The following is a 12451-nucleotide window of genomic DNA, read 5'->3' as shown; positions in this document are numbered from 1 at the left end:
GCAGCAATGATGTCATGAAATGGGGGAGGATGTCAGTACTAATTCATTCTCTCATTGCTGGATCATGTGATCCTTATTTACATTCCATACTGATGGAAGTGTGGGAACGGAAACTCAGACCAGCGAATTTCCATTCTTTGTGCTCTTGTTCTTCTGCTTTTTGTTCCCTGCTCTCGAACTGAGAAGATGCATGTGTGAGACCCTGTTCACACTAGCCATGTTTTTTTTGTTTTGATTTGCTGTAAATAAAGAAAAATTCGTGATGCCGCATACCTACACAGTCTCGCTTCTTGCGGAACTCTGCTAACGCATGCCCACAGCTCCACGGGATGTGGGTCGCAGTCTCTTCTATACCGGGGATGTACAGAAACACCCCTCCCCCTTGGTAAAGATGGCACTGCATGCAGGCAGAGTTGTTCCCTGCTTGCATGCAGCCCAGGTGGGGGAGATTCATAAGCAGAGGCTGGAGGCGGGGCCTCGCTGTTGCTGCATTGGGTGCACACCTAGGAGTAGCTAAGAGACCCGGGATTGATAGACATGCCCTTTCCTAATTTGTAAGTGTACTTTTGACAATAAGGAGTTAATTCCTCACTATGGACAGGTCTGCTGGCTAAGAATGAATGATCTCATGCTATGCATTAGGCTAAATGAAAGTGTCCCATTTTAGGGAGGTGGGAAGTGTTTGCAAGTGAATGCATTGCGTGGAGAACAGGTATAACTGATGGGGCTGATGACCCAGTGACTCTGATGAACCTGCATGGGCTCCACTTCGTATCTGAAAGCAAATGGACCTCCTTACACTGCTTGTCCCCCCCCCCCCGCTACCACTGCATCCCTTTTCTCTTTTCTCTCTGCAACAGCATACGGTATCAGTTTGTAAGCCGATTAGTTAGGTCATTGGAAACTTAGCCAGATAAACTCACTATATCGTTGGAAATTAAAATACATCTAATGCTTCTAGTCTGAATCTCTCCCCCCCCCCCCACTTCCAACCATCTATTTAATCCAGATCAAATGATGGTAGTCATCAATTTGTTATTCTTGACATGGGAAAGCTTGTAACCCATATATGTATTTAAAGATAAGCTATGAGCTGCTATGATCGCAAATATAGTTTTAGGGAAATGTTTTTTAAAACATAGATATGAATTTCCATGTGAATGATATATTTCTCTGCTTTCAGCCTGTCATATGAGTAGTTAAAAGTTGAAGTATATAAAACTTGCATAGGCCACGTAAAGCATTTTGATTCCTATGTTTTATATCTCTAATAAAATACAGTAAAACCACATTTTCTACAGTCATACATAATATATTTGAAAAAACTGTAGGTTGTTTTTTAAAAGTTTCAAGTACAGTGAAGATTAGATTTGATACACATCTTTCATGCAATCAAGGCAGCTGTCTAAAAAACTTGGCAGTAGGGCTAAAGGGAAATATGATATATACCAGTCATAGAAACTGTAGATGGAAAGGTGGAAAAGTAATAATGCGTTATTCTATCACAGTAAAGGGGTCAACACAAAAGCCTGGTGAAATAAAACCTGTATTTTGTTTTTAGTATAGTCTAAAAGTTTCATGTAACTAGAGTCTCTCCATGGAACAGAGAAATACACAGTTGGTCCAAATTCAGATATAATCTTGTCTCAACATTTATCCCCAAGGCATTGTGCTCATGATCGGAAAGAGAAGGCTACACACTTCTCTATTTTTCTTTACACACTTCAGCTATTTTTCTTTCAGTGACAACAAGAAACACTGCTAAAGCTAGCGAGGAACAGTCACGCTAGTTACTTATTTAAGGGTGGGAGTCTATTATCTGAGGTATATATCTCAGAGGTAGCAACTCTGATATGGAATCATAGAATTGTAGAATTGGAAGAGACCCTGAGGATCATCTAGTCCAGCCTCCTGCAATGTCCATAGGCTGGTTCTTGTGCAGAAAGCAGTGGTGTTGAAAAAGCTGGTTTAGAACTGTGTTCGTATGAATAGAGCTCCCATGACTGACTCTCTCTTTTCCTTTCCTTTGTAAATAGTTCTCTTGTCAATCACTTGATTGTTGGCGGCCAAGTGGGAATTTGAAATCAAATGTAGGTTGGACCAGCTACAGGACCAAACTTGATAAGACACCAATCACACAATTACCAAGTGTTGTTGTTGTTGTTTTAATATAAATAGCAAGCACAAGGGTGCTGATCTGAACTGGAACCCTGACACAGGATAGGGACCTTTTACATTTTATCCTTTCCCTGGTTCTCAGTCTGGATCAAGCCCCAATGCCTGCTATGTGCATAAAGGGGAAAGCTCCCATTCATGCCATTATTTAAAAAGCTAATTTCGTGAATGGTGTCTCATTTAGTTTGGCCTTGAGGCAGCTGCCCAAGTGAGCAATAATACATGGAACTACTACAAACATCCAGACCAGTGAATGCAAAGTTAGTAAGAACTTAAAAAATAAATAAATGCTTGGCTTGTAAATGCTACCCCCAAACTATTTCCCTTTGGCTTCTTGATTTTAGCTTGGGATGGATTTTTCCAAATCTCACATCCTTTTTGTTCTGTGGTGTCTCCTGTTCAAGCTGGTCCCCCCTTTCTCTAGACTTAGTTCCTTATCTGTCCCACTTCCCTTTCTCTTAGGTCTACAACAGGGGTACCCAATATGCTGCCCCTCAAAAGTTGCTGGACCTCAACTTCCATCAGCTCCATGTAGCACAACTATTGGCTAAGAATAATGGGAGTTATAGACATTAACACCTGGAGGGCACAACACTGGCTATCCACCTATCCCAGCTCTATATCTTTGGTGGTTTCTAGCCTGCCTAGAAAATGGAAACCTAAAGACTTCTTTGACTAACGAGTAAATTGCACAGTCTTTGTACTTTGGGGTGTTGAGGGCTGGATATTCTGTTGTTTTTCTGGTGTACCTTTAAAGCCAGCCTGACTTAAACCCCACAAACCATTCCAACAGCAACAACTGGATCCTCGAACTCTTAGACTTGCATGCCATTCTTTGCATTTGGCGAGAGGGATAAATGCCTCTATGTAAATGCAGAATTCCACCCCCAACCCCCCAGTATTGTATTGACAGTCAGCCCAAAGCTCCTGTGATAGCATCTGGCACTGTTGAGCACTGACACCGCTCATTTTACAAATTAAGCACTGGCAACACATCCAATGAAGATAAATGATCTTCTGTTCATGCTACATTATCTTGTCGTTTTATTTTATTTTTCCCCATAAGATATGGTCCTGGTCTGGGCTACCAAAAAGAAGCAATTCAAAACAAACTCTAAACACATGAGAGGAATTTATTTGATCAGTGTCCTGATCCACTCTAACTCTATTGCTTCTTAATAGTGTTACGATCATCCAGATATAGCAGTCTTATAGGCTGCTATAGATATGCTTTCATGAATATTCTGGTGATTTACAATGCAAGTTATTGTCTGAAATCATGAAAATCACATATAACCATAGCAGATCATGCACAAACAGCCAATGTGGATGCATCCTATAAAATTCTGTTTGGCTGACCCACTGCAAAAACCCCTGACTTTTGGCAGACTGCTAAAGCAATTATCTTCAAATATTCATTGAAAAATAAGTGCTTTTTTATAGCTATAATAATATTCCTTTGATGCTTATTTGTACTATTATTGTGTGAAGTATAAATATAATTAATAACATGTTTAATGCAGAAATCATGACCGGGTAATTGATATTTTATGCAGAAAAGAATGCTGATAATAAATTCAATTAAAGCTCCCTTCTGCTATGAGTTGTGTCAGGTGGCATCATGTGTAGAAAAGGGTCCCACCACTGGCTCCACCTCCAAAATTATGCAGCTTTTAGGCTCCACTGCAATGTTCACACATTAGGTGTAGAACTCTGTAGAATGTGCAGGTTTCTAGCTTGGATGCAGGTCTCTGTATAGGCACTTTCTCCATAAGAGAGCCCCATCTAAAATGTGGAAGTCAGGGATGAGGATGAAATGCGGGAGAAGTATTTGCTACAGCTCAAACTACCCCTTGCCGAAATGCTTGAATTAAGTAACTAAGCATCATACCTTATTTCCCCCCAGCAGTTCACTGTATGGTATCTTGAGATCTCCACACAGATGAATTGCAGGCCATTTACTTTTTCTGTCCAGAAGATCTTGAAGATCCGTCATCTTGGCCTTTAATCTTCTGTTGTCTATACCCAGTTCTTGATTTTCTATTTCAAGGTTTTTTCTTCTTTCCCATACTGATGTACTTTCAGGCTGTGGTATTTCCGTCTGGAAAATGGAAGAGGAGCATGGCAGAATCTGTGAAGACAAGAACCCTTTTCCTGGAAAAGACACACAGCTGTAGGCAAATTAAACTTGTGGGCCCATGCAACTATTATGCAGGCAAATTAATCCAGGGTTCTTAATATGCTTGAGATGTCAAACAGCTATGACATACAGAACAGCTCCCAGGATTCTGCTGGGATTTATGCATAGAGCTCCTAGCTCCTTATATACTGTTACATGTCTTTATGCTATATGGTTTATTTATACATATATATAACCTGACGCTACAGTGTAGGGCTTCAAAGCATTACACTGCAAGAGAATCCCATCTCGCCCACTGCTGCAGTCTCCCAATTCAATTGTGAGCCAGTGTGGTGTAGTGGTTAAGAGCGGTGGATTCGTAATCTGGGGAACAGGGTTCGCGTCTCCGCTCCTCCACATGCAGTTGCTGGGTGACCTTGGGCCAGTCACACTTCTCTGAAGTCTCTCAGCCCCACTCACCTCACAGGGTGTTTGTTGTGGGGGAGGAAGGGAAAGGAGAATATTAGCCGCTTTGAGACTCCTTCGGGTAGTGATAAAGCGGGATATCAAATCCAAACTCTCTTCAAAGCAGGTACTGTAGTCCACATTGTGCTCTGGCCCCACTCTCTCACTTGCTTTTAACAGACCGATACCTTTCCCCCTTGATCATGCCACAGAAAGCTGAAATCCTAAAACTTCCTCCTAACAAAATTTGTAGCCTTGTCTACTGACTACCAATCTCAGAGCTCAGGGTGGAGCTCCACCCATTTGCGCAGAGAGTCTCTGCTTTGTTGATGGCCCATCTCCTTGTCTTTGTTCTCTGTTAATGTCCTATCTGTCTGGTGATCTCCTAACAAGGGAAGATGAATCCAGCTACTAAGAGTCTGACTTCCAGTTTAACTCTACAAGCATTAAATAAATTCTAACACCTATTAAATCCATAAATTATAGGTGTCTTGAACCCACAAACTCATAACAATACAGAGAGACATACATACTGTCTTTTCGTAACTTGGTATCATCTGATGGGTCATACAGTTGAAAAGAAGCAGTATCTCAAGCCAGGTTTATTGATTTCTTAGACTAACTTGCATTTTTCATTGTTCGTACTATCAGCACAAAAGTATAGAAGATGTAAACTCTGGCCAAACCCAGGATATCTATCTATCTATCTATCTATCATCTATCTATCTATCATCTATCTATCTATCTATCTATCTATCTATCTATCTATCTATCTATCTATCTATATCTATCTATCTATCTATCTATCTATCTATCTATCTATCTATCTAATCTATCATCTATCATCTATCTATATCTATCTATCTATCTATCTATCTATCTATCTATCTATCTATCTATCATCTATCCCTGCCTTTCCAATATATTTTTCGATGAAGACTAGTATGGTGGCAAAGAGTAACCATTTAAAAAACAACCTATTGCTCACTAGTTATGGCTAGTCGAAGACATACATGGAGATGTTAGGAAACAAGTTAGGAAATGAAAAACAGATTAGTCCATGTGATCTGTGGATCCTTTGAAAATGTAAGTACTGCAACACGAGGAGTACTCAGATGAAGCTTCTCACACCTTAAAAACATTTCAGAGGGACATTGCAGCTAGCGATGGACAACTGCCATTTTGTATTTTCCTCATTTTCTCATTTTTCCAATCTCATTTTTTGCAACCCTTTATAATATTTTTTTTCTTAAAGTCCTTACGGAAATTCACCAGCATTTCTTCTAATATATTCATTTTATGCAATGTTACCTAATGCACATACTTTTACAAGCAATGTCCCCATTTTCTGTGTTATTTTCACTAATATATATGTGCTTTGTGCATATTTGGGGGTTGGAGAACTGAATTGCATAATTTGGAGAAGTGTGAATTTTGAAGGCTAATGACTGAAGCTGGAAGACTGCTTTTCATAAAAAGCAAACAGAACTAGCAGGCAAATGTTACCAACATCTGCTGTAGAATGTTTAGTTCGGTCCTCAATTTCCATCCTAAGCAATTCATCTTTCTGCAATGCTGACTAATCAATGTAATTTTTATTCTTCACTGGATTCAGGAAAGGAAAGAAATGACAAAAGCACCCAAGAGTGAATCCCAGCCAAACTATTAGGCAGGTAGGACTGCCTGACACATAGATATGGGGTAAAAGGGCAAGTATATTTATCCTGGACATCTGAGAAAATTCAGTTCACATATCCAAAAAGATTTTTTTCTACTAAATGGATTTTTTTCTATTAAATGGATTGCTTTTCTTCAGTTTGAAGACTGCATTTCAATAAAGTAAATACCTAAAATAATGCGGGGACTACATCTTTGTGTAGCCCCCACAGAACAAAACACACAGAACACCTAGTATTTGTGTACAAGCTTTGATATGATACAGAACTCTTTCCAAGGCTATATGTTTGGGAACATTTCAAATGTTCCAAAGACATGTTCTACTTATCCAGGCTTCCTCAACTCAGCCGTCCAGATGTTTTTGGCCTACAACTCCCATGATCCCTAGGTAGCAGGACCAGTGGTCAGGGATGATGGGAATTGTTATCTCAAAACATCTGGAGGGCTGAGGTTGAGGAAGCCTGTACTTATCTATTACATTAAGGCTTTTCTTCATTTTTTGATTAGAGAGAGGACATTTTACTTATTATTGTAGCGAAGGCATGGTTCTTCAGACCGTAAAATGATGCCTGCTAATAATGATTTAATAGAAATGTTGTGATTAATACACAACAGCTTGCTTACCTTTTTATATTTCCAAGTACCGTACTTTCCCCCCAGGCAAGCTCACTCCTAATATCTGAGGGGAATGATGCCTTGGGGGAGTTGGGAGAGACTAAGATTTCATTCAGAAGTGGGGAATATTGTATTAGCATCTTCATAGAATCACAGAATCATAGAGTTGGAAGAGACCACAAGGGCCATCGAGTCCAACCCCCTGCCAAGCAGGAAACACCATCAGAGCACTCCTGACATATGGTTGTCAAGCCTCTGCTTAAAGACCTCCAAAGAAGGAGACTCCACCACACTCCTTGGCAGCAAATTCCACTGTCGAACAGCTGTCAGGAAGTTCTTCCTAATGTTTAGGTGGAATCTTCTTTCTTGTAGTTTGGATCCATTGCTCCGTGTCCGCTTCTCTGGAGCAGCAGAAAACAACCTTTCTCCCTCCTCTATGTGACATCCTTTTATATATTTGAACATGGCTATCATATCACCCCTTAACCTCCTCTTCTCCAGGCCAAACATGCCCGGCTCCCTCAGCCGTTCCTCATAAGGCATCGCTTCCAGGCCCTTGACCATCTTGGTTGCCCTCCTCTGGACACGTTCCAGTTTGTCAGTGTCCTTCTTGAACACATCTTCATTTTGCTTTCATTTCAACCTGCAGTAGTGGTTGCTTTCTGGAACTATGGCTTTCTGACCAATATATTAGCACATCATGCTAAATTTCAGTCGCACCTATGAGTGTGCTGTGACACACAACAAATGTCATTGGGCAATGTTGCTACTCTCTCACCCTTTCCATATGTGTGTGCTTCTTTTCCCTGTATGCTTTCTCACATAAAATAGGCAGGAAAGAACTGTATGCTCGTCTACTCCCTCAAATTTTGTCACTTTACCCCCGTAGCTTTCTGGGTTAATGGATTTGCAAATGATTTTTTCCCCCTGGAAGCAATTAACACGGAAATGAGCTCTCAACTTCCTTTAGATTCCCAGAAGTGGGATTTACATTGTGTGAAAGCTCAAATATAATGTGGAAATTAAGAGTTAGGGCAAGCATCCCCAAACTCGGCCCTTCAGATGTTTTGGGACTACAATTCCCATCATCCCTAGCTAACAGGACCAGTGGTCAGGGATGATGGGAATTGTGGTCCCAAAACATCTGGAGGGCCGAGTTTGGGGATGCCCCAAATAAATTGCTGTGTGAACGCAACCTAGAAACAGAAGGTGGTGGGAGAAACATAGGAAAATGCCTCTTAGTGAGTTTGACCATTGGTTCACCTAGCTCAGTAATGCCTACCTTGATTGTCAATGGATCTCCAAAGTTTTAGACAGGGGCCCCTCTCAGCTCTACCTGAAGTTGCCTAGAACCCTCTTGCAAACAAAGCAGATGCTCTATCACTGAGCTATGACCATTCCCCAAAGGAAAGGTTCCATTCTCCTCATCCATGTGCCCCTTTTGTTCTAAAATTGTCTCTTGCTTTATACATAATTAGGGCAGTTTTTAAACAAATGACTCTGCAATTGTCATGCATGCTTTGAACCATAACCACTTGTGGGAACAATTCTATTATTGTGTGTGTGTTTGTGTGTGTGTGTGTTCTTTTTACTACTTTACATCATACAGCAGAGGAGGTTAGTTATTATCAATTTACTATGTTTCTGGGAGAAATTTTACTCTGATAATCCCTACTGAAAAGTCCATTTTTAATGCTCACCCTCTTTTTCTTCATAAACAAGCAACCCAAAAATGACCTAAAGACTTCCTACACCAGGGGGTCATGAATCCTTGTTAAAGACAACAGAGCGATGCCTCAGGCTATCCTCAACAACTACTGGCAAAACAGCTGTTTTAAATTTAAAGAGCTCAACAAGGACAAAATAAAATCAATACAAGACTATTAGTGTTCAAAAGAGCTATGCTACAATTGCACAGGTTTTAAATGAGAGGAGAGCAGTCATATATGGTTTGTAGTGGGAAGCTACTTTGAAGCAATAGTTTCTGAGGTATCCTGACTATACATTGACGGCAGGTTGCATAGAGCAAATGACATCCAGAGAGTATTTTAATACCATTATGCCCTTGATAAGCACATCGGATCATCCACACTAATCATTTTATCTCATGTTTTTGTCTCCCTTAAGACTTTTCCACCAGCCTGTTACCAGTTTCCCATTTTCAGGTCCATAAACAGGCAAGCAAGCTTTTGGCAGTAAACTAATACAATGGTTTCCTCATGTTAAAATGTCTGAAAACAGCTGCTGTTGAAAATATACTGTCTGGGATGCCCAGTTGCGATCCTGTAAATCAGGCATGTCCAACAGGTAGATCGTGATCTACTGGCAGATCGTGGGGTGCTCCTGGCCCCTCAGCAATCTCCCCCCCCCAAGAAAAAGCTCAGTAACAATGATCTGACAATGGGTAGATCACTGCCAGGTTTTTTTATACTGTGAGCAGATCGTAGTCTATTGGGAGTTGGAAGTCCCTGCTGTAAATGAATGCTACTATTCCATTGTAGGCTCCAGCTTACAGAAGGGCAAAGTCTTACCTATTATCCCATCCCTACTGGCCTAGACACCAACTCCCATGCTGCTTGAAATGGTCTCCCATTCTTGTTCAGAAGGCACAAGTGATCTACAGGGGGACTGGCAAAAAAACACCTTCCTTCAGTAACTGTTTTCTGTGGCAACAGTGAGAGTTTTTTCTGTCTTGTTTCTCCATACAGCAGTGCAGAGGGTGTAATTTTCATCAGGATCAGCTGGAGGCAAGGGAAACATATTAAACCTCCCTTTTCTCCATACTGTCATCCTGATGAAAATCACGCCTTGCTGCCTCCCTGTGTGCGGTTTATACACAGTGTGCTGTGGTTGGGTGCTTTTTCACATTAGTGAAAAAGTAAGGGAGAGGAAATACTTTTAATTTTCTATGAAGATACGCTAGAGAGAGATAAGGATTTGTGACCAAAGATATTACCATATTTTTTCGTGTATAGCACGTCACTGTGTATAAGACGCCCCTTATTTTGGGGGACGCAAAATTTAGAAAATGGGGGGAGATTGCCCTGATTTGTTGAGCTTTTTTGGGGGGGGTGGCCCAGAGTTGTCCAGCTTTTTTTAGGGGGGGTGCTAGAAAATGCACCTATTGCAAAAGCCACCTATCCATGTATAAGATGAGCCCAAATTTTTAACATAGTTTTTAAGTAAGAAAGCATAATCTTATACACGGAAAAATATGGTAAATTTGTCTTTTAGAAATTCCATAGTGAAAACTGTATCTTTAATGATTAGGAGTTCATGGTGTCCTAAATGACAAACTTTTCTCTCTTTTGTGAATGCTCTTACAATAACATGCTTGTGCAGAACTCTATTTTGTAGGGGGGGGGGACATTTTCTATATGAGTGTATTCAAGAACTCATACCTTATCTTAATCTTACAAAACTAAGAGTCCTACCTGAACTTCTCTACTCTCAAATAGTCATTTTAAAGTTTACACAAAGAAACTAAGGAGGGAAAATGGGTCTCTCAAATGGATTCATCCAAAGAACTTGAACATGGCCCTTCAGTCATGTATATATAAAACATTGTCCACTCAGAATGAACTACCCGCACCCCAAAGAGATGGGGAAAGTATACCTTTAAGGTTCCCTGAAAAGGTAATGAGATTTCTACCTTTTTAAAACCCCTTTTGTAGCAAACTATTCAAAGACAGAATTTGTCATTCTCCTTTCCCTCCCTTAATATCAACATTTATTCTAACTCTTCATTTTCACCAGATTCCGAAAGACAAAAATAACTGAATTTATGAAAATGTTTTTTAAAAACTATTCAACCAATAGTTTTCCAACCAAGATGTACTGAATGTGCTCTTCCAATATGTTTTTTCAGACTCCTAATAGTCTCCCATAGAAACCTTCACCCCTGATATAAATACTTCTTACATCCAGGGTCCCATGTGTTCTGCATATATTTAGGAAATAATACTTAAAATAATTCTAAAGGATCTATAAACTTTTGTTGTGTAAACACACACTTCAGAAATAGCTAAACATACCTCTGCTTGTAAGTCCCAGATCTTCATAGAGTCCTGAGATTTGGGTCCAGTGTCTTCCTCTAAACCTTCTGTGATTCTTGTTACTTCAGTCTGATGTACATCACTATGTATACCAAACTGAAAAATAGAAGTTGGCTCATCACTGAAAAATTAGGATATCATCTGCAAGCATCATCTGAACGATATTCTCTAGATGGTCTAAAACAGGGGCAATGAAAGAGTTTTTTAGCCCTGAAGGCCACATTCTCTTATAGGCAAAAACTGGTTTGCTACATCTCAGTGGTGAATAGGTCCAGATGCAAAAGTAAACAGAGCAATGGCTGTGATGCTCACCTTTGCCCAGTAATTAAATTCCAGCCCTATCTAAGCCAGAGGTTTAAGGCACCCCCCCACACACACACATTCTCTGTACTCCTCCCTGACAAGCAAGCAAGAGGCACTGTCACAATTAAAGAACACATTCCAGCCAGGCAAAATCATTCAAAGAGGATGTAGCCAATAGGTGAACATATGGTCAGGAGAGAATCGCTAGGATGAAAGAGGGAGGCCTGGAGGACCAACTTTGTTCCTGTGCCCAAGGTTACTCGCCCCTGGCTTAAAACATAAAAAATATGCTGCTAAATAAACTCACTGGATTGTGACTCTTTATCTTAGTACATGAGCGGGATGATTAGGGAAACAGAAAGGAATGCAACATCACGCTAAGGAGATTGCTCCATCAGCACAAGTCTTTCTGTTTGCTTGGTGGAACGATCTCCCCTCTCTTCATCCTGTGCTCTGTTCTGAGAGGTTGTCCCCACTCTCCCAACCTGACCTGTGAAATTATGTGGCGAGGAGGTGAGAGAAGGGGGAAGTCCCATAGTGCTAGTGGCAGTTCTTATGCTGCCTTCTGTAGCACAACAGCTTAGTTGAATCTTGCTCAAAGGCTCTAGCTCCTTCCCTGCATTGCATCTGTTGTCACCCTCCGCAACCTGTAGCCTGAATCTCTGAAGGTGGAAGACACTATGAACATGAGGAGGTTTAAAACCTTGTTTTCCACGGTTTTAAAACACACAAGAAGCTCTCACAAGTGTAGAACACTTAAATTCATACCACCACTGCAAAGCTTAGCATAGGCAAACAAAAAACTCCAATTGTTATAGGCAATTATAGGCTGAAACTGTCACATGGAATCACCCATTCTAATGTCACAGTTCAGCATAAACCAACACTACAACAGAGACAAAGAGAAAATAATGAGTATTTTTTCAAGCACAATTTTATGAAGGAATGATGATTTGCTGGACCCATTCTTCTGTTTTGCCTCATTGACTCACAATAGCAAAATCCACATTGATTTTAATGAATGTGGATGGCCCCCTTTGAA

At 40.5% G+C, this 12451-nt stretch overlaps 1 protein-coding gene across 2 annotated transcripts in view; it reads right to left on the bottom strand.

The window, feature by feature from the left end:
• The window catches only part of CCDC102B (coiled-coil domain containing 102B), a 95837-nt gene that overhangs the window by 39932 nt on the left and 43454 nt on the right, over window positions 1-12451 (bottom strand). Inside the window, exons 6-7 of one of the 2 annotated variants that reach the window (XM_081919340.1) lie at window positions 11086-11202; window positions 4067-4276 (exon numbers count right to left, since the gene is read on the bottom strand). In XM_081919340.1, coding sequence (XP_081775466.1) covers window positions 4067-4276; window positions 11086-11202 — 327 coding nt within the window. The remainder of the gene's footprint in view (window positions 1-4066; window positions 4277-11085; window positions 11203-12451) is intronic. The other variant, XM_081919341.1, reaches the window with a different exon arrangement.

Source organism: Podarcis melisellensis (assembly GCF_964234715.1).
Source record: "Podarcis melisellensis genome assembly, chromosome: 7".
Taxonomy (NCBI): Eukaryota; Metazoa; Chordata; class Lepidosauria; order Squamata; family Lacertidae; genus Podarcis; species Podarcis melisellensis.
This window is presented reverse-complemented; position numbering and strand designations above follow the sequence as displayed.